General features: G+C 29.9%; 2 protein-coding genes across 2 annotated transcripts; both read left to right on the top strand.

Moving 5' to 3' along the window:
• Nucleotides 1-4,393: 4,393 nt before the first annotated feature.
• Nucleotides 4,394-8,015, top strand: LOC136977715 (mite allergen Lep d 7-like). The gene is made up of 3 exons (XM_067273264.1): nt 4,394-4,529; nt 6,674-6,744; nt 7,378-8,015. The coding sequence occupies exons 2-3, from the start codon at nt 6,675-6,677 to the stop codon at nt 7,968-7,970; spliced, it is 663 nt and encodes a 220-aa protein (XP_067129365.1). The 5' UTR covers nt 4,394-4,529; nt 6,674; the 3' UTR covers nt 7,971-8,015.
• Nucleotides 8,016-19,531: 11,516 nt separating this feature from the next.
• LOC136977758 (uncharacterized) lies at nt 19,532-25,720 on the top strand. The gene is made up of 3 exons (XM_067273306.1): nt 19,532-19,636; nt 22,956-23,012; nt 25,101-25,720. Exons 2-3 carry the CDS (start codon nt 22,964-22,966, stop codon nt 25,688-25,690), a joined length of 639 nt encoding a protein of 212 aa, XP_067129407.1. The 5' UTR covers nt 19,532-19,636; nt 22,956-22,963; the 3' UTR covers nt 25,691-25,720.
• The last annotated feature ends 1,260 nt before the right edge of the window (nt 25,721-26,980 follow it).

Below are 26,980 nucleotides of genomic sequence, written 5' to 3'. Positions count from 1 at the left end.
AATAATATATTATACATTTACTAATAGTACATAATATTTAAATATCAGTTTTATATTAGATGACACATTTAATAAACTATTTAATGACAAGTTTTAATAAATCCATACTTTTGGATATAAAGTCATTGAAACATTCTCTGAAAGTAACCTTTTAATATACATTTCTATTTCTTCAAAAGAAAATGGATAATTCATGTATTCTTTTCGTACAGATTTGGTAAGCTCTAGGTTATTTTCTGGATGTCTTATAAAAACTTTTAAATTCGTAAAGTAATATAGAGAAAAATCTTCTAGAGATGCTACATTACTGTTTCGCACTAGTTTTAGTGTCATATTTGATTTTACAGAATCACTTAATAATCTAAATGTCATATTCATCTTAGAACTTAAAACAGAACAAGTTACATTATAATTGATAGTTATTTCATTCATCGCGACTATTGATTTAATTAGCATATCAGACTTGTTATATATAATTTTTGCATTCCCGAATCTTTCAATATGCTTTATTCCAGTTGCAAGTCCATCTTTAAATAAACAAACTGAACGTATCTTGACGGGTAGTAAATTGAATGTTGTCGTTAAGTTGTAATTATTTAAATAAAAAGGTTCGCTAATAAATTTGGCTGTCTGATCTAGAACTTTACTAATGTACTTATTTGCTACATCTTGATCCTCTTCATCTTCAGTAACTAAAATTAAAATGAATTTGTTTAAATTACAAACATGAAAACTACTAAATATTATTATAGCTTACTTATAATCATATATTATAAATTATTTATAAATATCAGAAAAAATAACAATTACTTTTTATAGGAAAGTTATCACACAATTTCCTCCATAAAATATTTCTGTTAATTTAAAAGCAGGCCTAACAATTTACATTAAAGTTAGTTTACTATTTATCATATGATATATTTTAGAATTTAATACATAACTTCTAAAGTTAAAAGTTAATATAATTGAAGGATGCAGAAAAAAGTAGATAACTCATTTTATGAAAAAGTATCTTAGATATTTAATTGCAATTTAGTAATTATATTATAATATGTATTTTTCTCTATTTATACGCCAAGTTTTATTTTTAAAAAAAGAATAATAATTTTTACAAATTTATGAGAGTTAATAGAATATTTTTCTTTATCTTTTCAGTAATTGAATTTACTTAGTAAGTTTTTCCACATCTATCAATTTAGTTACACGTTTTCTCCATTTTATAATCTCACAAGTTTACAGATTATTCTTTTACGAACTTAATTTATATGTTAATTTTAATTTAGAAAAGTAGACATGTTTCGTTACTATCTAACATTACGAAGAAATACATAACAAACAAAAATTTCAAAGTAGAATATTTTCTTTTTTTTTTAATTCTTTCCGCCCTGTGGGCACTAAGAGGGCCTCTTTTAGTAGGCCCATTATGGGTTCGGCCAGGCCCACAATGGGGCGACCGGGTGGTGAGGGACGGGGCCCAACATATCCGAACGGACCACCCCCGAAAAATTCCTGGGGATTCGACCCGTTCGGATTCGATCCTGGGTCCCCCAGAGCGGTAGGCTGCCACCTTGACCGCTCGGCCATCCGGCCGTCAGTAGAATATTTTCAGAACCTGAAAGTTTATTTGCTGTTTCGAAATTCTTATTTTTCGAATTTGATCATTTCATCTAATCCAACCATCACAATCCAGTGAAAAAATAATAAAATCACAATAATTTTTTCTCTAGAAGATTCTAGTCTTTATAAATGAGATAAAGTAAAACTAGCAAAGAAAGATCCTTTCATAGTTTTACTTTATCCCATTTACAAAATGGCCGTTGCAGTAATAGACTATAATACTATCATTGCGAAGAATCCTAGACGTTTATTGGAATCATAATTTTCTTGATTAGTTTGAATCAGGTGTCATTTCCATCTTTCTTAAATGTTAGTGAAACTCGTTGTAATCGCTTATTGATAAAATATAATTTATATAATTATTATATCAATTATAATTATATATATATATATTATAATTAATATATAATTGATAAAAATGAGGAGACCATACAGCTTATATGTTATAATTCCAAACGAAAATTCTAATTCATCTCGTCGATCATCTGTCTATCATCATCATATTATTTGGTTTTATAATCTGCTCTTCCTCGCAATAATAATCAAATCCAATTTTTCAATATTAATTTAAATTGAATATTATCAGCAATCTTCTTATGTCAATTTTTACTATAATATATAAAGTAATATATTCATACTCACGTCCTTTAGATTCTCTGAAGTTAAACAGAAATAAAATTATTAATGTTAAATTTAATATCATAACGTTAAAATATTTTTACAAAATCGAGTAATTTAAATAAGTTTTCTGGTAAATTATAATTGCTTAATGTCTCTAATCAGTAGAATATTTAACCACTTTATATATCTAACTATTAAATGCTTCAGATAATAATATTTTTACTGATATATGTGTGGGTCGAGTCCACACTGTCTAATGTTATCAACTGCAAAAAAAAAAAAAAAAAAAAAAAAATTATCATTGATTACTAAAACGTTGTAAGGCACGCCGATAGTAGTGATAGTGTTGTAATTAAATAACTCTTTCGAATCTTATTTAAACAAATATATATATATATATATATATATATATATATATATAACATCATTGTATTTCTCTATGATATTTAAAAGCATTTAAATATCATAGAGAAATACATGTCCGAGAGTCGCACAGTGGAGTTACACGTTGCAAAGGAAGAGATTTCTATCGCTTATAATGATAAAAGTGCCGTAAAAAATAGCAAACTCTCCGAAAGTCGAGGACTTCTCAAATTAAAATCAAAATGTAAATTTTTATATTTATTATAACTTAAAATTATTTGATTAAAATCTTGATATCGAAAACAATTACGTTAAAGTTTCGATAAAAAATGAATATTGTTAATGAATAAATTAACATTGAAAAAATAGCATTGGAATAGTTCGGTTAACCATATAAAAAATAATTTTAACAGAAAAAACTTCAAAAAGAAACAATTGAGAAAATTCACAAAATTCTTTACAAGATGTTTAAATACAACTATATTAAATGAAGTCGAATAATAAACATTGCAGAACAATTTTCTAAACAAAATGTAACCGAATAGTTGTGCAAGTTATATTTAATTGCACCTGAATTATATAATCAGTACCAATTACATGATTCAGATATTATCTGAATTTGTATTAGATTAAAGTTTATATGAATCACTTAAATAAGATTCACTTCAGTTTTTATGATAGATTAAATTTTTATTCACCAACAAATATAAGTATGGTCACTAATTGCCCATTAGCGGACCCTGCCTACAATAGGATTGACAGTATGGCTTATAAATTAATGCTTACAAAATTACCCAAAGAAATTATATGTCTACTTAGGATTCGAACCCAAAATCTTTGAGAAAGATTAATTTTTAACGTAATAATTTAAACGAGACAAATTCCGCACAGGCTACTTTTTGATATCATTATTATTAATAATTTAAAATAGCCTATAGTAAATCCCAGCTAACTCGGACTAATAAGGGTGAAAGTTGTTCGAATTTACGAAAGTCCGAACTACATGGTGTTTTCAACGAACAGTCATTAGCAACTTACTGACTATAGTAATACAATGCATTGTAGACTTCCCGATATTGAAAACTCATTGATTATAAGTTTTTTATTGTTAAGAAATTTTAAATTACAGCAAAAACTTAGAAATATTTAAATTACTGTTTCAAAAAAATTTGTCCGAGTTAGCGAGGGTTTACTATATCAATAGCGTAATGAGGGGAAGGAAAGAACGAGTGCTTTTTGTGTAAATAGACAAGCTATTATAGCAAGCTCAAATTATAAAAAGATGATTGCCTGAACGAAACGGCTAAGGTGTTGCTAGGAATCTGTGACTTGATCCAAATCTGTCGAAACTTTACGAATTTTTGCAGACGGCAAGCTCGGATAAGTCAAGCTCTTATTTCCAACTTTTAATAGTGTTGTTACCCTATTAAAGTTCTAATCTGTCATGGGATTAAAAGAGAAAGAAAGACTATCTTAAAGCCCAAATAACGGTAAAAGGAGTGAAAACTTTACGCCTTCCTTAACCATGAGTTTTAACTCGTGTTTAAAAAAGGCATAAAAGTTTTTAGGTAGATCAGGTTAATAAAAACAATTTTATATTTGAAAAATATAATGTTAAATTTCAATTTTTGTAATGTTATAAACATACATAATATGTTTTAAATTAAATTTTTATTTTAATGGAATTATTTAATAAATCAATATTAATAATTAAGTTTTAACATTGTAAAGCTTTTTATTTATTTCTACAGATGACACTATTCTCAGCTTTACGGTTGATAAATTAATGATAATCACATCTTTTAATATAATTATCTTTCACTGTATGTTTTACTTCACAAACCATATCCTGAAGAAAATACGAATTACTCGATTTTCTTCTCATCGTAATTGTTATCGATAAAGTAAACAGTAATTTGTATTTAAAGGTATAGTAAATTTTCTAAATTGTTTTATAATAATTTAATTTGAAAATGTAAAAACTTATAACGTTTATTTTTATTATTAAAACAATTCGAATAAGCAATCTAGCACAACACGGTTTCTCTACGACTGAATTCTAAATATACATAAAATAAAATATTACATGTTTTAAACATACTGAATTAAATGTAAACTGAAATTTAAAAATTGATTAACCTTTGATACTGTATTTTAGATAAAGTTTTAACTTCATCCATTATTTAATTTCCGAAAACTTTAAACAAATATTTTGAAATAAAATATTACTTACTGCTTGCTTAATCCAGATGTCTTTCATTTAAATTAATTTGAATAAAATATTTATTTTATTTAAATTAATTTAAATGAAAGATATTAGAAACTAGATAAACTTTAATTCTGTATTTGTATTCTGAAATTCTGAAAATGAATTCCAAGAAGCATCCTTAATTTTTCTTAATATTAATGGTAAAACTGGCTTTTGATAAAATCAGTTAACATGGATAAAAAGTGAAAAAAAAAAAGGAAAACTCAAATCGAACTGTATACAGAAAAATACAGCGATGAATCGTTTAAACTTTCCCGGCAACATTTAAAATTTTGATAGCGCCATGTGTTATATTTTATTTTTAAAATTCTTTATATTTTTAATCATTATAAAATGGCAAACAGCTTGATTTTGAGGGTAGGGATGAGTTTTATAAAACATTGTAAATGCTAATAACGAGTAAAATCGTTATTAATTAAGTTATACTCTACGGGAGATATTACACAGGAGCCCCCTGTATTTCTCCATCCCGACGACCTTTAACAACCAAAATTTAATAGAAATAATTCCTCTAATACACAAACGTCCTTGCAAAATTTCAGAAATTTTCGACAAAAAACACAGGACTTATTAAGCCTCAAAGAGAGTGAACAAAATAGTGCCTCCCATACACACTATTATTCATACATATAGGGGAAAAATTGAAATTTTTTGCATTTCTCGGTGTTTCAGTCTCCTGAGTCAAAAATGTAAAATTCTTGGGGGTCGTTGTTTACCGATCGTCATACTTTTCCTCTATTATATATAACGAGTCGGGAAAGTAAAAATGAGTGATAAAATTGTGTAAAGCTTTTCTGCATGGGACTCTCAAGACTATTCAAAGAAGCATCACACTCTTTTGCAGCAGTACCAGTTATTTATTAAAAATTACTGTATATTTAATTTTTATTGACTATTGCAACAGAATAATACATTCCCGTTTCTGGAATCAATGATAGTGTGGCGATACTATTATATATTTCAGTTAGCTCTAAGCTGTTTTATATTTTATTTTCTTCCGTTGCCAATGAGGAATTCGTCACTAAATTGATTAGCTAGTATATAAGACTGAAAAAACATCTGTTATCTCGAAATCAGCTGGTGGCTGTGGGTTAAATATCGACAGATCAGGTCTATTCTATTCATTAGAAGGGCATTCTCAACTAGATATCCATCGTATCCGTGCGTTATAAAAATCCATTATTAGTATAACACGAATAATTTCTATAGTGCAACTATAATTATGCCACTTGTGATATTATTCAGAAAAATAGTGTTTACTTCTCTTAATTTAATAATGATAACACTTGAATGAACGTTTATACATATTTATTTCATTTACAATTTTCAAATTTATTATTATTAAAAAGTTTACAATTGAATGATTCTCAAAATTTTAACCAAACACACAAATATTATTCATGTTAGATATGATATAAATTAATGAATTAATCTAGCAAAATTTTGATTTAACTTTCTTTAAGCTAAGTTAGTATTTTTACAATTCATTCCACGTGTACTCTTTACTTTCAGTACACGAAATGAATTGAAGATAAAAGATTTAATATGAAAAATTGAAATTCAAGAAATCTTTTTTCCAGTAGAAACTGTTGAAATCGTTGAAATCAGCGTATATAAATTTCTAATAATTTATTCTCCTATTACGAATAGTCATACAAAACAAATATTCTTAAAATAACAATTATATTTTTTCTTCGGTGTTACAGAGCTATCTACGTTCATGCACTTTTTTACTTTCATCTCTCATAACTACTATTAAAAAAACACTTTAAAAATGCTTAATCCTTTGTATATTCTATATAGAATGAAGATGTTTTCTATATTTGCAATTATATCTCTGTTCCTTCTTTATGGTGGAAAATGCTCCGATCTACGTAAGTAGCCTAATATTTAATCGTTATTTCAACTTAGTAAATATGTTTAATTTTTGCAAAATTGCATATAATTGATTTTAAGTTTAAATAAAATTATACCGTAAAATGTATTCGAAATTTCTCTAGATTTCTGAATGCAATAAGTACTCGTGGTCGGATATTAATGTTAACTATGAAGAAAACATTTATTTTATTGAAAATTTTCACATTTTTTTAATTACGATGAAATAATGTATGTATATTTTGCAAATAAACCGTTTATATTTAAGAAAATATAAGAAGTGTCAATAATTCAAATTTTCAGTATAGAAAAGTAACAAAAGTATTATATTTTACTTTTTGTTGCAATTTCCAATTAATTTAAATTTAATATTACACTTTTATATTATTTTTAATAACTTATAAATTATTTCTAAATGAATCAATTTAATAAAAATGCTTAATTTATTAATATAATCTTTCATTTTTCTTTCTACAATTCATTTATTTTTAATTTCTCTACTACTATATTATTATAATTTTTAAAACTTGTTAATTCCATTAAAACTATTTTTAAATCTTTAGTGCAGCATCTATGTTTTTGAAACTGATACATACAACAAACGTAATTAACCGTTTGTTTTGTTTATTTAGAGAAACGAGGCATAACCGAATCCAATCAATATATTGATGGTTTAATCGAAAGTACTAAAGCAGAATTCGGCCATAAAATCGAACCTTACCTTCCTGAAGACATTTCTTATGAATTCGAACGGAAAGTGATGTTCGTTACATTTAACGGACAGTTACTATTTAAAGACATGTCAATCAGCGGAATAACATCGGTATATCGAGATGGAGATTCAAAAATGACCAAAGATAACGACGTTAAAAAAATCATATGTAATTTAGGAATGGGAGTATTAGAATTAGATTCAGACGTAAAACTTTCGTTTATGAAAATGGGTTATACTTTAAAACTACAAGGAGAAATTGGTCATGTTTCAGTTCACGTGGAATCTATTGAAGAACCCGGAAAATCACCGAAGATTGATAAAGTAGAAATTTATGATATGAAAGGAGTGGAAGCAAGATTAAGCGGCTTGGGTCCTATGAATTATATGCTAAATCAATTAATTGAAATATCTTTAAAAGTTTTTAAAGGTAAAGTTAAGGCAAAACTGGAAAACAAACTACAAGAAGTATTTGAAGATACGATTAAAAATACGACATTTCCTGAATATTAATATAGACTCTATTAAACGGAAATAAACTTATTGTTTAATTTCAAATATTTTTTGTTATTTAATAGTTAATGATATGATTCATAAAGATTATTAGAGCAATTTTTAACCCTAAACTTTGCAATGCGGGACAGCCCCGAACATCTGAAGGGCCGCACTTTTAATACTTTAAATTAGTATTGTAAACTATATATATTATCATACATCAAATGATGAAGGTTTCTTCATATAATATAAAAACAGACTATTGCACAGATTTTAAATATTTTTAATAATTTAGACATCATAAATATACATAAAGGTTAATAACACATACACTTATTAAATTAACATTTATACTGTCAACAAATAATACTTATTAAATTAAAACTTTATGTATTTGATACCCTTTTCATCATTGTTTTTCAGTTTTGAATACAAAAATTTCAAATGTAATAACATTATGTTCAACTAAGGAAATGAATACAAAATTTTTAAGTACTTTTACAGAGCTTATACTATATATGATATAAACAAAACAATTCCACATGAAACACCCTCAGCTTTCGAAAATTACGCTAATTGTAAACATTTAGGAAATCAGTTTATAAATAAATCTTTGGTTCCTTTACAGTTTTTATTCTTTTCGCTCTACAGGCGCTAAGAGGATCCTTTAATAATACCCACCATGGGTTTGGATAACGGGCAGATCCACAATGGGGACAACAGGATGGTGAGGGACGACGCCCAATATAACCGGGACAAACTTCTCACAAAATATTAGAGTTGCTGGTCAGGATTCGATCAATAACATTAGTAGGTTGACGCTCTTCTTTTATAGTTGAAATTATGAGATTTTACAAAGAATGGACTTAACTGGTCCCCTAATATATTAATGCCATAATACGTAAAATAAATTTTTTCAATAAGAACTTCTCATTTTACAATTTTTTTTTTTAATTAAAACGTCTAAAAATTTATAATCGTTAAGAACATATACTATTCATTAAAAACAAAAACAAAGTATATTTAAAGATATAAAAAAAAAACTGAATTTTCCGTGGTTTGTTTGGCTCACTAAAACTTTATCATGTTTCGTAAAAAGCCGAGACTGAACAACAAATTAAAATGGAATATTTGTGACAGTCGTATAATTACTGTGACAATAGTTACTTGACTTCAAGATATTTAAACAAATTAATACAAAAAAATCATGAATTTGAGAATTAATTTCATATATAAAAATTTTCTTTCTCTAAGAAGTATGAGATTAGTGATAGTCATTTGAATTATTTGATTATAATGAAATATTGAGCATTCAACACAACACCATGTTATTTATCAAACACTGGCTTTTTCCACCTTTATTAATTGAGACGAGATCTTATTTACGGGTAAATTCACTCGTTTCGGGCATTTTGCCCCTCTTCAGTCAACTAATAGAAAATAATATATACGGTATTCTAATTCATATAATATACACTAATAAATTGTATAGAAATTATCTTGAGACCTTGCAATCTATCAAGATCTTTCGGGCAAGATCTTGAGATCATGCCCGAAACGAGTGAATGTACTGTACCCGTAAATAAGACCTCGTCTCAACTAATAAAGGTGGAAAAAGCCAGGTGTGATAAATAACACGGTCTTGTGTTCAATGCTCAATATACAGTAAAAACACGGTTTCAAGAACATTTAAGCTATAAGTTTTCGTCATAGAAATGGCAAATTCCATCAAGGAGGAGAAAATTCACGTGTGCAGCTCAACAAATGGATACTACGTACATCGAAAGGAAGCATGGTGAGATTAGAAGTATAAAATTCTACAGACGATATGTTGTTGATATTCTGATTATGTACGACAATTCCGAAATTACAATTAACCAGATAGAAGTCCTTATAAATAATTTAAATAAACGAATTCAGTTTAAAATAGAAGAAGAGGATAGTATTAATAATAGCATTAACTATTTGGACGTTAAAATCGCAAGGAATGCAAACTGTTGAATTCGAACCTTTTAAAAAGCCTTGTACTATTAGCACGACTATTAACACGACTATTAAATACAACTCCAATATACCCTCACATATTAAATAAAACGTTTTTAAAATGGAATATGATAAAATCAAAAATAGAACCAGCAAGGTAAGTGATATGTCCAAACATATACAGGAATTAAAAAATAAATTTGTATTAAATGGATACCCAAATTACATAATTACAAAATGGGAAAAGAAAATAAATGATAAAATAAATAGTAATAATGACGAACAAAAAGAAAAACAAGGCTCAAGTATAAGATATATTAGTTTCCCATATGTTAAAGGCTTATATGAAGAGATTAATAAATTGCGAAAAGTCGACATAAAACTCGCACCTAAATATGAAAAACTGAAATTCCGGCTAAAAAACTTAAAAAAGTATACAGCAAAATAAAAAACAGGAAAAAGAAACAAAGAATGTTGTTTACGAAATTCCATGCACTTGTAATAATGCTATTATTTACATTGGAGAAACAAAACGTAAGCTAAATGTCAGATTAAAAGAACACGTCGCTGACTTAAATACATGATTACGATCGATTCACGAAATACATTCTGTATTTCGTGATCACTGCCTACTTAACAATTGTAACATAAACAAAGATGGTGCAAAAATTTTATATAAAGAAAAGAATGCTTATAATAGGAAATTTAAAGAGAGCGTAGCTATCATAATTTCCAAGAATTGCATAAATAAGAATTTAAGTATAAATATAAACGAGAACTGGTTGCGAATATTATAAATATAAAATATAAAACATTTTTAAAGAATTTTATGGAAAATTTGAAGTTTGTTTGGCTAATTTTGGCTACGGAAGAATTTTTGGATTAGTTTGGCTACGAGAAGATACGAGATTTGTTGCGTTCATTTCAAAAAGTAAGACCTAATATCGGATATGTTTAATACACCGAAATTTATAGCAGAATAAGCTTGTATGTTTATATATTTTTTAAAAATTTTATATTTTAATCAGCTGTACGTGGATTCTGTACATTTGTCACGGTAAAATTGACATCCGAACTTGTGCTGTACGCGCGCACCCTTGAGTTCAAGGAATTAACGGTACGTCTCAAGATAATTTCTATACAATTTATTAGTGTATATTGTATGAATTAGAATACCGTATATATTATTTTCTATTAGTTGACTGAAGAGGGGAAAAATGCCCTAAACGAGTGAATGTACAGTACCAGTAAATAAGACCTCGTCTCAACTAATAAAGGTGGAAAAAGCCAGGTGTTTGATAAATAACACGGTCTTGTGTTCAATGCTCAATATACAGTAAAAACACGGTTTCAAGAACATTTAAACTATAATGAAATACATTAAATTTTTCATTTGTTTTCGTATATAAATCTGATGGTGATATTATAGAGACAATATCTTGATACAGATTAATCTCAGATATTACCTAAGTAAAATGTAAAAATGTTTTTTTTTTGCATTTTACTTACGTATTTTACCATACATTGAAATCCAGTTGTCACTATTATAATTATATAACAGACGTGTAACTTCCGGCATTAAGGTAGTTTTATGCTTATTTTAACTTTATGAATTCTTTAACTATAACTTAAATTTTATAATGTTTTAACCAAATGTAAACTGTAACCAGATTGATGTAAAATTAAAAGGAGGACCGATGAGAGACATGCTGTCCGAAATGCATGCCAGTAATGAGCTAACAATTCCTCTTCACCACAATTGGGGCAGTCCAGCGATTCTGTCATGTAACGAAAAAGTAAGAATCCTCTTAAAGAACACCTGTGTAAAGTCACAATAATAAACCTCGTCTGATCGAGGAGTTCCCCTTCTGCACACTTCGAAGTGCCAAATACGACATGAAATTAAGTGGACACTTCTCGTCACCTTATTCCATGAAGCCCCTACCAACTTAGCTCCACAGCTGGTCTAACATGCGCTACCATGCCATCAACTCTACCATGATGTTGAGCCCAACCGAGCCACATATGATCGGGTGGCTCGGCCAGGCGGATTTTAGCGGTTCATTAAGGCGTTTTGAAGCGTATTTTTCTTGTATGATTGGCCCTGATATAGGAACATTCTAACTGCTAATTTTGCAGAACCATTTCTATGACCGCTTTGTCAACGAGAGCACCATTCCCACCTTGCAACTGTCAGATTTACTAATGGCTGAGTAGCTCTTTTTGTATTTTCACAATTTCTGCAGTTTGTATTTTCACAATCTTGAACACACCTACTAATGTTTTCATTCCTCATTTCTTTGGTTTGTAAGTTTGTGATATTTTTCCCCCTTTTTTGTACTCTTTTCACTGTACTTTTCTCTTCTCTTACGCTCTCGGTGGGCACTAATGGGTAAACTTACGATGAGCTTGAGAAAAACTCAAGCTCATCGTAAGTTGGCCAGGCCCACAATGGGGTAGATAGTGAGGAACGGAACTCGACATATCCGAGACGGATTACTCCCCGGAAAATTCTTGGGTTTATTCGATCGTCACCAGAGCGGTAGACTGTCACCTCAATCGCTTGGCGACTCAGCCGTCAGTTTGTGATATTCGATAATTTTCACTTTCTTTTTTAATGACATCTTGACCTATTGTAATGTCATGCCTTATCGACACTCTCAACACGGGAAAAAACACGTGTTCTATCTTCACCACACATTAAGAATAGGAAACAGTGTAAACATAGACAATCATTAGCTTGTTATCCTCATATTTAGTACTTTCTATTGCAACAAAACTTTTCTAAATAACCATTAGTCGGACAGTATGTGTATTGGTCGCCAAACGGTCTCTTCTGCGGTCAATCTAGAGTGAAATCAGTTATTAATCTAGCTTATACTAAGGTTAGTCTCTTTTTTTCCTTATGACGTGTTCGACTGATAAATGCAACTGTATCTGTCGCTATTTACAAAAATTTTAATCAGTAATAAGTAGTAGCAGATAAATAGAAGGACTATAAGGATGCACAAAACCCATTGACAGAAAAAAAATTCAAATTAATTTCTTCGAACTTCAAAACGTTATTTTTAAAAACAATTATGCTGACAAATATGGTTTATCGAACCATCCGTCAACCTGGGACTCTGGACAATACAGAATTAAATCGGGTCGATAAAGCTCCAGTAATTTTTCGAGGGATGGTCCGTCCCAGATATGTCGGATCTTGTCCTTCTCCACTCAGCTACTCGCGTCTTAATCTGAACCTGGCCAAACTCACGACAGACTTGAGTGGGACGTCTCGATACTGCCGGTATCGATACTTTTCCTCGGTATCGAATTTAATATCGTTATATTTATCACAAACAGGTAAGGTCCGGCAGAAACCGAATTTTGCAGCCGAATCAGAAACCGAAATAGAATTTTACACTATTTTCGGTTAAGTTAAACTTATAAAATATATATATATATTAATGACCAAAAATCAATAAATGTATTACTTCAAATGTTACCTATAGTTCCAAGATGGTGGCGCTTCCGGTCGCCATCTTGTTTGCTCATGTGCAAACATGTGGCGACCGTCGACAATAACCTAAACGCGCCTATATTTTAAACTAAAACATTTTTAAAACGTAAATTTGCTACTTACTTTTTTCCGTGCTTTTGGTATCATTTCCTTCTGTTGGATCGAAGACGGAAAATAAAAAAGGCATCATTCTACATGAAATCCATAGATAACTGGACGTAGTTAAGTACGAGATTGGATACATCCTCGACTTTGTCGATTCTGCTTCGCTTGTAGACGTTATTTTCTTTGCATTTGTAGTCAAATTTGTTGTTGTATTTTCCTTTTTTTCCTCGGTTTTCTTAGTTTCCTTCTTTTTCATTTTAGGACCTCCTATTTTAAATGATGTCACGTTATTCAAGGCTATAAGCATCATTAAACGTATATGATTTGACCAATCGATGCTAGCCTTTCTAGATATACCTTCCGCAATTGCCGATTTTGTTGCTGTACATTCCAGACAAAGATAGTGCCGAATGAACGACAAAAATCCACCCCAAGAAATATTGCCGATTATGCTCTTAAATATTCCCTCGTAAGCAGAATAATTGGTTCTACAATTGGTACATCTTAGAAAACAAGAATTTCTGTTACGTCGATAGTATAATTTACATGTTTTCGCACATAAAATGCATACTGATTCAATTTGTTGTATTCCTAATTTTACGGAAAATATAAAGACATTATCAATATCTGGTTCCAAACCTAATTCCAAATATTCGGATTCGATTAAATGATAAAATTTGTGGGTGGTACATGACCAAAATTCTTCGGAAATTAGGTCTAAATGACTCATTATCACAGTATAACGAAGGTGAAGATCTTTACGATAATCCGTCTCGAGTCGGTTCCTACGACTCGAGAATGTTCTTACGTTGGTTCGTAGAAAAGTACACCTCCACTCTCAATACAGTGAATATTTACAGTTTATTTACAAACAAAATATTTCAGAATATACAAGTTTAACAACATTACACACACACGGTACAACAAAGTGTGGTGTCTCACGTAACAGCTTGTCCTTCCTTCGGGGACAATTATACTCTGGGGAAACTTCGGTCGGTTTGTGGAGTTGGCTCAACTATACGGCCTGTCCAGTCTCCGCACTTACCCGTCCCTGAGATCGTTGTCAGAGGAGAACACTCTCTCTACGCTCAGCGGGCTGTCCAAGTGTCTGAGACTACCGTATTATCAGCGCCCTTCTCTCCGTTTCTCTCGCCACTCTTACTATTTAAAGAGTTCTTCGACGACAACTTACGACCAATCAGGGTTCTTCCTTTCCTCGGAAGCTTTCAAAAACGTCCGCTCTTCTCCCGACGAAACAGCTTACGGTAACGTCCGTCCCTTGTTTACATTTTTTTCTAGTCGACAAACATGTGGTAAACACATTGACGCCTACACACAAGTCCCATAAACAGAGACGCTACACCCTTTGTCTTCCCGACCGTTTACAGACACAACGCCAGGTGGGACCAATTACCAAGGTCGTGTTGCTTTTACACCTGCTCTGCCAAAAGCGGTCCTTTACAACGAACAAACTAAAATATTAAAAAGTAACAATAATTACAATAATATTTAAAAAATAATAATAAAAAAAATTATCTTACAGTAATAAATTTTTACCTAAATATGTTTTTACAATAAAAATATTATAAAAATAGCTATCACAGATTACACTACACATGCAACGACATGAATTCACAAAAGTCTAACTGTTAATTTGCATAATTCCACGATAAACATTCAACTACTACGCGATATCTAATGATTTGAATATTTACGCACGATCAGATTTTACGTAATGTTCAACAAATTTACACATTTCGTCACGTTTATTATCAGATAGCTCTGTAAGTTTGCCGAAATGGGGGGAGTTTTTATTCCCAACCGTCGGGATGGCTAAGGGCTATACGCATGTGGGTGGCGGTTTTCAGAGGCAGGAAAGACAAGTTTTTCTCAAAGAAACCGTTTATTTTCAATAATAATTGAAATTTGTAATGACGGCTGTTAATATATTAAATATTTACTTATTAAATATTTATAGACTTCTAAATATTTAACGTTTATTTTCGTTGAAAAATGCTTACATATAATAGACAAGGTCCTTAAAGGCACTGTCCAGTCCGTTTGATGTTTTCAAGGGTTTTCTTTCGTCCTGGCGATGGCGGACCCGGGGGTGACGGCGTATTGAAGTTCGGCACAGATACGTAACATAAGATAGAGACGAGCAGAAGTACGGAGCGAAGAGGGCGACGATTCCAAAAAGATCTGTTACCTAGGAAGTCCTCTTTTTTTGCAGTCAGAGTTTTTATTAGTTTTTCAGCTTAACCTGGCGCTAATTGGTCAGATATTTTTTCTGCGCTTCCTAATTGGTCTCCCACCTGTCTCCAGGTGTAAATGGAGCTTCGTATAGGTCGCGGGAAAGATCGGCAAGAGAAGGTTTATCCGACACCGTCTTTTAAACTATGATCGCGTTTAATCGTTGACTATGACACCTACGCTCATTTTGATAATTTTTTCTTTCTAGTTTCGTTTTGCTTTCTAAACTGCGTCTTAAAATTTTTAATATTTTTCTTTCTAAATTTTCTTTACCTAAAATTTTGTTTTTCCCGTTACTCTTTATGAGCGTCGACGTCAAAGTCCGGTGTCTCCGACTCGACACTTATAAAAGTTATAATCTTGGGGTTTGACTTAACAAACTTGTACATATCCCTTTTGGGGGGGGCTATTTCCGGGCCTCACAGCTCCCTCTATCAACATTTCCACAAAACGCTCCGATTCGAGATTTCCGGAAGCGCTGCCATCTTGGAACGAAAAGTAAAATTAACCCGTCAAATTTTTTAATATAAATGTTTTGCTGTATAGTGGATATTATTACGAATTTAGTCTCTGTAATCCAAAAACTATTGGTAGACCAATCTCACAGCAATAATCTCTTTTTTTAATTTGATACCAGTCAATGTGAGGAAGGTTTGCCCTCCCACCCATATAAATATAATGTTGTAATTTAAACCAACGTATATTCACTGAAGAGGGGTTGAAATAAATTAGACCAACCCGAAATGCATATGATGTAATTCTAAATAAAATCAATTTGCCAATGATATTGCTGTGAGATTGGTCTACCAATAGTTTTTGGATTACAGAGACTAAATTCGTAATAATACCGTCAAATTTCATTTCCATAATCTATACAGTATGTGCTTAGAGTTCTATAGATTACTATTTACAAATAAATATTTAGTTAAATATCGCAATAGTTTTGTTTGCTAATTAATCAACTTGGACCATCAGTGATGTTTAAAACGAACTATACTTTGCATATACTTTTTTGCACTGACATTTTCAAACGATTTCTTATCCACCCCATCCCATGTATACTGTAGTAATATCCGCAGAGCCCGTTAACAGGACTATAGATCGAGCATTTTTCAACAGATTGCATGTACTTTTTTACGCGATTTTTCTTACACGGCATTCTTTGGAACGTATCCAATGCACATAAAAGATAAGTGTAACCTTCTCAGCGGTAAAAACAACCGGAAGACAACGCGACAGACTGAAGAGCAACAGCCAGCAAGATTTTCAGTTTCGATATCCGATGCCGATACTGGTTGGTATCGATACTTTCAGACCAATACCAACACCGGTATCAATATTTTAAAACTACTCGTGATATCGGTATCGATATTTTTATAGTATCTGTATACAGGTATACCTAGAGTTACGTCGTTCTCGATTATACATCGTTTGTCAAAAAAGTATATGGAAAAATAAAAATCAAGTTTAAGTCATTTTATTCGACTTTACATCCGTCTGACACAAATATTGAAGTCGTAATATCACTAGAAAAGCATTAAAAGCACATAAATTCATATTAAAATATGTACTGTACATTTACAGTAAATGTTAATATAATCATCATAAATCCTAGAGAACGAAACATGAAAACATCTGTGTTTCTGTGTTGTCGTCTTATTTAGTGGTCTTTAAGTACTCATTATTGGCATTTTCCACAGTAGTTCGACTTACGTCGTAACTACATAAGTAAATTCGACTTACGTCGCCTCTCCTGGAACTAATTACCGACGTAAGGTGAGGTATACCTGTATCCCTAGACCTGGGCCGTCGAGAGGAAGAGAGTGGAATTTTTCTTCGGGACCGGAGTAAACTTGCCGTCCCATAGCATAGCCACCTAGTTACCTACCAGGCCTGAACCTGACGTTTCGTGATGTCACAGGAAAAGTGATATTGTAAATAACTATTTCATTTAACTACTGTAAAAACTTCGATATTTTAATAATAAAAGTTCATGTTTCGTCAAAATTATCATGAAACATAGCTTAAATAACATTAATTTAATATCGGATTTTAATAAACCGGGTGTTAATTTTTTTTAGTTTGCGAGTTTTTATATTAACATTATTATAAATCATAACTCAAGATTTTATTTTTAAATTTCAAACAATAAACTTTATTATGACAAAGATACATAAACTTTACAAATTATGTTTTTAAACAACTTTACAATTTAAAATTAAAAAAGATTCTAATTTTTTATAAGCTAAGTGCGTTTAGTTTATATCATTTAATATTTTTCATACTTTTTATTTATAAATTTCCAGTATTATTAAAAGTAAAAAGTTTACTTCTTTCCACGCACATTTCGTTTGTTATACATCATTTTCAACTTTACAATAATTATAATATTGCACCAAACAGTTATACATTTAGCTAATGTGTCTTTCTAACACTGACAATTAGTATCCCAGTCCAAACAAAATTCACATTTTTCAATATATAAATGTTTTAATGAATTTCTTTGATTTTTAATATTCAAAAACTCTTCTTTAAATTTTGTTATAGTTATGCAATTAATTTAAAATACAAAAATAAGGTTGCATATATATTGGAAATTCCTTTTCAATATATTTGCTTAACTATTAGTTTTAATTAAAATACAATTTATTGCAATAAGTTATATAAGACTCAATGAAATGATGTTTTTAATAAAATATGACTCAAAATAAAATAATATTTAGCTTATATAAGTGTTTGATAAATCTATATTGGGAAATAAAATTATATACTAGTTAACAATAAAACGGAAATCAGCTATTATGTTTGATTTTTCCACTCATCTGTATATAGAAACATTAATATAATTATACATAAAAGTAACTAATATACGAAATATAAAATTATATGTAAAGATTATGTATTAATAAGAATCAGAGGCAAATTATAAAGTTAATTTATCTGTAAGAAAATCCGTATAAGTGTTGAATGAAATGTTACAATAATTCAAATATCCGTCTTACTGTTAGCATTCTCCATTTATAAATATCCCCTTAACGTCATTATAAAATAAAAATTTACATTTATGTTTCAAACGTTTTTACATGTACAATCATTCGCGACTCAAAAAATATTATATACGTCTACATTAAACTCTATACACATTAATTCTATTTTAACGATTATTTGGTTTATTACCAAATACAATAAGCACACTTCTATTGTAACTTTCAAAACATTAAAACTTATTTATAGTTTATCCCGTTTCTTCTTAATTGGGCATTACTTGAACAGTAATATTAATTGAAATATGTATTTTGTTTAATTAAAGCATTATATACAATACAAACTCAATGCTCAAATCTTAATGCCCATAGAGAGAAAAGAGTATGGGAAAAAAAAGCATTTAATGAAATGCTAACATATATAAATATTAAGTGGAGCAGCTTCGAAAATCACTTATTTTGAAAAATTATTTTATAAATGTTCTATTATTAAGAACGAATTCATAATTTAATTAGTAAATATCAATAACAAAAATATCATGTATAAGAATTCTTCATTATTATATGAATTGGAGACTACAATATACCAAATTGTTTACAGAAATAATAAATACAACTTTAATTAATCATTAGTTTTGTCATTTTTAATCATATCTTATCATTATTTAACAAATAACAATAGATGTTAAGAAATTTTAAACATCTCATTTTCTCCGAATTTCTAAAACTGATAAACCAAGAATCACATGTTTAATTCTCATCTGCTTATACTGTATATATATATTATTTCTCACTCCGTGATTATTTAACTGAATTCTTATTTCTTAAAATTATTCTTCTGCAGTAGTAAGAAGGTAAGTTTTTAATATCGCACTGTTTTATATAGAACCGATTTATGTAGTATCTTTAAATAGCTGAAAAGAAATACAGCATTTAATTAGTGTTACACTGGTTTTATATCAGATTTCATTCACCACTGTGACTAATTCTTTACATAAGAGAAAAAATTCTTACAGTCATTCAAATGAAATTTTTGAAATCTTTTCGCGCTGTGGGGATTATGATCTTTTTTCCCCTGCTTACTGAGTTTGTACGTAACTAAAACAGACCGCAAACAACTCTTCTAAAAGACATAAATAAGGATAACAACACAAACCTTACATCTATATAATTTTTTATTAATTTCAATCGTTGTTTAATCTTAATCGTTAGACATGTATAATGGGCACTATGCGCCTGTATATGATATAATTTACTATATGATAGTAAATTAAGTATGCTGTGGTTGTGGATTAGTTTTAAATGGTAATATTGATGTTGCGGCTGTATAAATAATATGTATTGCATATATTCGATACAAATGATAAGTCCTTCTGTAGTTTTTTTTCCGTGGGCTGGATAAATACACGGTGCAATTTAGGTAAATATTTTCATTTTAACATAATCAGAAGAAAGAAATAAAACCCAGAATCGGACAATTGTGGAGTTGCCGACAGGGAGAAAAGATGTCAAGATAGACAAGGGGTGATTTAGGTCGTATTTGGTGTTATCGGCATTGAAACAGACTCTACGGTTAGGAGAAACCGTTTATTTGATACGAAAAAACTTACAAGATTTCCATAATCTTGAAAGTTCAAAGTCAGTGACGATCTATGGATCTTCCTCTCCTTTCCAAGATAGTCTCGAATGAAGAATTGTTCCTGATTCGCGAGTGACAGTTCCTTCGACATCTCGATGGCTCTGGGATGATATCGATCCGAGAAAGAAAGATGGAGACAGAAAATCACGAGACATACACACAACAATTGGTCCGACACTTGAAATTTTCGAGAGAATAAGCCGCTGCGTCTTTTAAATTCGGAAGTTTTATTATTTTCTGTTTCCGATTAACCATTCCGATTGTTGTTGTTCTTTGTTTTCGCTTTCTAAGTGATAGGTCGCTCGTTGCTAAATGTAACGAGATCTCAACTTAGATGGCGGGAGAGGTTAAAATCGGTGTTTAATTCGATCCCAACTGGAGATGGGTTGTTCTTAGGACTTACATTCTTCTATTTATACATTAGCGTCGCGTTTTTCAGACAAAATATTATTTACACTTTCTATTTTTTTTTAATTCAAAAAAATATTTTAACGTGTATTTTAGTGAAGGTTCGGACCTGTCCAGGCCTCACACAATTAATTACTGCACAAATATTGAATTCCCATTGCACAATTCGAACTTTCTAGTATGCATTTTCTGTCCAGTTGCACATTAGAATAGACATTGCAAAAATCGTTTGATCCAGTATTCACGAATCCTCGAAAAAACGGCGCTAAAATTTCCCTGAGTACTATTAATACCTTTATTGTCAGAGCATTTTTTTAAGTTGACGATACTGGATAAAACACCTCGTGGGGCGATCCTGGTACAGAGTTTAATTTTGAACGAGCTGTTTTCTCTTCTTATTTACATTTAAATTCTGTTATAAACTATTACTTTATAAACTATTTGTAAGCATTTATTATTTTAATCACTACAGTTTTAGAAAGCATGCATAATTTTAATCAAGATCTGTATCATTTAATTTTATCTGTGGTTTTAGATATTGATATGTGTAATATAACGTAACATTTATAGATATACGAGTAGGTTATTTTCCGAAAAGTTTAATAAATGTGTCAAAATAAGCGTTCATGTAGGTTAAATCATTATAAACAAGATCATGAAATGTACTCCTCTATGTCAACCATGCGATGTGTATTTTTATAGACAGATTTAAAAGGTTATCAAAAAATTACAAAATTATGTATATTCCCTTAAAAGTAATAGAGAAATAGCCAATCTTGAGAGCCAATTCTGGTGTGACGTTGATGTAGATTGTATATTTTCTTTTTGTTTACCTGTTATTATTTTATACATAAAAATACATAAAAGGTTAAAGCATTTTTATTAATATGTATGTATATATATATATATATTAATAATATTAATATATTATTGTATTATTAAATATATTAATTATATATTAATAAATAAATCGACTCCCCTCATGAAAAAAAATGAGTTTCGCACCACACGTGCGGAGTGAATTCATTTTTCTAGAGGGGGTGACGACTTATCGGAGTGTGGGACGGCAAAATTATGTCGACTTATCCACGATTATCCAGAATTATGGTGACGAGTTAAACGGCGTCGAGTAAACCTGAGATTTTTAACATTAATGCCTATGTAAGTCGGCCGGGACCACAGAAAACTGACTACTTAACCGAGGGTGTCGAGTTATCCGGGTGTCGACTTATCGCGATTCGACTGTACTTTCAGAAACATAAACGAAATTTGTTTTTTGGATTCTGTTAATAAAACAAAATGCAAAGACTGTGCGAATGAAATAGCATAATTACAAGTGCATAGTGTAACGAATTATTTTTGGGCTGCAATTTTAAAAAATTGTAGATCTATAGATTGCCATTGTCGTCCATCTGTCTGTCTTTCCTTAATCTCGAGAACGAAGTTAGATAGATAAAAATCAAGACCAGATATGAAAATCTTTGGAGCAAAAAGCCTGATAAACTGTATAAAAACTTCCGATACAAAACCGAAAGTCACGTTATTTCAAGTCAAAAATTTTCCCCTGAAAGATGTTAGATAGAAAACCAGCACGACTCTATTGTTAATTAAAGGAAAAGTATGATGTGTAGGGAGCAAACCACTACTAATTTGAGACAGAGAACATATATTTTAAATTAAATAAATTAAAAATACGATTAAAAATTGCAGCCCGGCATTGTAACGATGTCACACTAAATAATTGCTCGTTTTTAAAACTGTTTTGATGATAAATACCACCCTAAAAGCTGTCAAATTAGTTTAAAACAGTCGTAAATAGTTATAGCAAATGTACTTTTTGTGTTCACCGAGAAATTTTTAAATTGTTAGAAAGACATTTTTGAATTCTTTGATTTTTCGTAATAAATTTTTTATTAAATATTTAAAATCCGTCCTAAGAATTACACATAACAATTTAAACGAATAAGATTTAAAAGATATTTGAAATTAAGTCTCACTAAGATCACTACATTTTCCATTACATATTCATATAGCAATTCAAATATAAATTATTTATATGTAGTAATTTATTGTATAACTATGTAGTTATGTGCAATTATGTACTGTATATTTCCTTTTATTTCTAGTGACAGAAATGATACCAATTATATTCCTATTATTTGTTTGCCGAAACGTATTGTCAGGTATGTTATTCAAATTATTGAAAATTTAAAAGTAATTAATACTCTTATTTTATCTTTATCTTATAATATACTAGCAGATGAGCCAGGCATTGCTCGGGCAAAAAGTAACGATAGCGAAGATTAAGATAAGCGATCTTATTCGTTTTAACCGGTTTTTTCACCGTTCACCGTTTCTTCAAGGTAATCCTTAACTTAAGGAATACCCTGAAAAACTCGGCTTCCACTATACTATTTTAGATGCGATGTTCTGAAATTTTGCAGGAAATCAAACATATTTTTAAACTCATCTAAAAATTCTCTAATTAGTCTCGGAATAGGGAAACCTAATTCTTGCACCCGGTGAAAACGGGTAAGATAAATTATATAACTATAAAGGTTATCTAACGTAAGGGTTTATCATACCGAACAACCAATCTAACACATTTTAAAAATTCTTTATTCCTCTACTGTACACAATTTAGAGAATTTTTACATAACGCAAAATACATTTACGTTAAATACACTAATTTTTAAAAAATATTTTTTCACAATTCATTCACATTTATATAATTTATATTTATTTTTGAATGATGAAATATGAAAAACACGTATGAAAATATGAAAAACACGTACAGTACATGTAATTTTCGATAATTTAATAAGTTAAATTAAGTTTAAATAAATAAAGTTAGCAAATAAATTAAATAAAGTTAATTCATTGTCTACATCACATTTCAAGTAATTTCAATCGTTCTATTAATTTCTTCATATTGAAAGAATGCTTTTATTTTTATTTGCAAAAACGTATTTTAAAAAGTATTTATATGAATTCTTATCTCATATTTTGAAAGGTCTGTAAATATTAATTTAAAAATTTTTTTATACAAATTTACGATTCAAATAAATATACAGTAGAACCTCCATTATTCGAACCTCCATTATCCGGACCTCCATTATCCGGATTTTTGATTATCCGGATTGTTCAACATAAACAAAAATTGTACGAATTTGCTGATTTGCACTTGGCAAATTGCGACACTGTGAATGTTCGTACGTGATGGAATACATGGAACAAAATTTTGAAAAGACCATTAGTAAATTCCAGTAACAGTAGAAAGTGGTATAGGAGACATTGCGGAAGCAACTGCACAAATTTCAATATGTGCCGAATGTGACGAAGAAGATGTAACCGAGTGGTTAAATTGCGATGCGAACGATCCTGGATTCCAAATTTTGAATGATGAAAAAATAATTAAAGAAATATCTGCCTCAGATAAACAAGATCGAGAAGACGAAGAAGAAATTTGCGAAGTAAGAGATATTGGTCCTACACATTCTGAAGCTTTTCGGTGCTTAGATGTCGCCATGAAGTGGTTTGAGAGCTAAGAAGAGTGTAACTCAGGACAACTTATGTGTCTTAAAAGTATTCGCGATTTAGCAGCTTCAAAAAGAACAGCTAGCATTAAACAAAAATCGTTAATTGAATTTCTTAAAAAAAATAATTTAATATTGAAGCTATATGTAAATCTAGACAAATAAAAATTATTCATACTATATGCCAGGAGTGGGCAAGCAAGAGTTCAGTGGGAGCCAAAATGTAAGTTTTGCAAAATGCATGGGAGCCGCAGTTCTGTACTGTCGTGGCGGATAGTATGGTAAAGCGCGCGATTTTATTATATAATATAAATATAATATAAAATAAATATTTAATTTTTTTAACAAACATCTTTTCATAAAATTATAAAAATAAAATTGTAAAAACAATAATAAAAAACAGAAATTAACACTCAGCAAGAGCCGCATGTAACTCAAAAAGAGCCAAATGCGGCTCTTGGAGCCGCATTTGCCCATGTCTGCTATATGCACTGTCAATTATTATTTTTTCGATTATCCGGATTTTTCCTTATCCGGACTACCTTCATCCCCAATTAGTCCGGATAATAGAGGTTCTACTGTAATTGTAATCTTATAAAGATTCCAACATTAATTAATCTTCGAAGTTAAATGAATATTGTAGAATTACTATTCTTTCTACATTATGATCGTAGATAGTTTTCCTATACATCATACACCGTTTATATCGATGATAAATAAGAATGTTTTTTATAGATGTTGCAGTCAAAGAAGGAAATGCTTACGTAGACAATCTTCTACAATCAGCAGTGAAGAATCAAGAATTAGAAACTTTGCAACTACCCGACCATGACATTTTCTTCTTTCGTAAATTATTAGCTGCGGATGTTACGACAGAAATTTTGTTAAGAGAAGGCCAGATCTTAGGAGTGTCTAATATATCAAGAAATGTTGATGTCCAGATAGCAGAAGAAGAAAATTCAACTTTAATTATTTCTAATATAAATCTTAATAATATTGAAGTACGCTATCAAGTTAATTTTACATTTTTTAATATTAAACAGAAACCTATCAATATTACTAGTTTTATGGATAATAAAAAAGTTATTTTGAAACTTCGAATAAATAAAAAAACTAGAGAATTATCTGTTGATAATCTGTTAGTGTCGAAATTAACTGGTTTTCGAGTGAATTTCAAGGAATCTGGTAATGTATTTAGATGGGTAGCTAATGCAATGAAATCAAGGGCCGTAAATGTATTAAAAAATGATATTACTTCTTTGGTTCAACGCAAATTAAGAGAGGTTTTTGAAAAAGAAGCTGAAAGAAAACATGACATATTTTAGCAAAGTTCTTCGACATCATCTTAAATTATTTTTAAATGTCATTATTTTAAGAATTATATTAAAAATTAGGCAAAACGTTTTCAAAAGTATGTATCTAAGATTGTTGATTCAAATGTAAAATGTTTATTAAATTTTTTTCTGTGCAGTTCTTTCTTTTTATTTACTTATTAAATTATTATTAAATTAAATTTACAAGATATCACATAATTTTAAGATAATTTTTCGGAAAAATGACATGTAGTTTTAAAATGAATATTAAACTTATATTAGTTGTACACGTTATGATTTGGAGTAAAGCTGTATAAAAATGTAATGTGATTTAATAATAACAATAATTTCCTTTATAATTACCACATACTTAAAAAACATGCGACTACTTTTATACAAAGGTTTATTGCCAAAGTAGGTTTGTACACAGCTTATCTTCAGTTGGCACTATAGACAAAATCGCCGTTTAACCAGAGAATGATGTTTTATTTAAGATATTTGGGCTGCAATTTGAAAAAATTGTAGACCTATAAATTTCCACTTGTCTGTCTTTCCTTAATCTCGAGAACGGAGTTGGATGAAAGACGAAACTAGATATGGAACTCTAGGGACTAGAGGCCCCGACTAACTATATGCAAACTTCCGATGCAGACCGGAAGTCACGTTATGTCATCCAAACCTTTTCCCTTGAAAGCAGTTAATAGATGACCGGCACGACTCTATTGTTAAAGAAAAAATATGATGTACAGGGACAAACCACTAATTTCAGGTGGGGGCATATATTTTAAATTAAATAAATTAAAAATAAGATTAAAAATTCCAGCCTGGCATTGTGACAATGTCACAATAAATAATAAACTTTTTATTCATCCCCTAACGATTGTGATCGGTTATTCGAAAGTGGTCCCCCCCGTTATTTCCGATAATTGACTCTCTGTTGTAGCCTACTATAAACGTTGTTACTTCTTTCCATCATTTATTAAATAGTTTAACGTGTTTTTTTCCTTCTTTTTGGTACAAATTATCACTTATTTTTATTTTTAGTTAAATGTCTTAAGAAATGACACCGATAAATTATTCATTTATTTTTTTCTAATTAACAATATTTATAATCAATTTACACTCAATTTTTAGTTTTTGCATGTAATTTAGAGTATATTTTTAAAAAAATTACTGTTAATACCTGTACTAAGTTGTATATTTAATATTAATTAAATAAAAATTTAGAATATTTACTAGCACTTTTATTGTAACTTGGCCAGTGGTGTGGGCGTGAGAAAGCTTATTTTCGTAAAACATTTT

The sequence above is a fragment of the Centruroides vittatus genome, unplaced genomic scaffold (assembly GCF_030686945.1).
Source record: "Centruroides vittatus isolate TY-2023 unplaced genomic scaffold, ASM3068694v2 contig_474, whole genome shotgun sequence".
In the NCBI taxonomy this organism is placed as follows: Eukaryota; Metazoa; Arthropoda; class Arachnida; order Scorpiones; family Buthidae; genus Centruroides; species Centruroides vittatus.
This window is presented reverse-complemented; position numbering and strand designations above follow the sequence as displayed.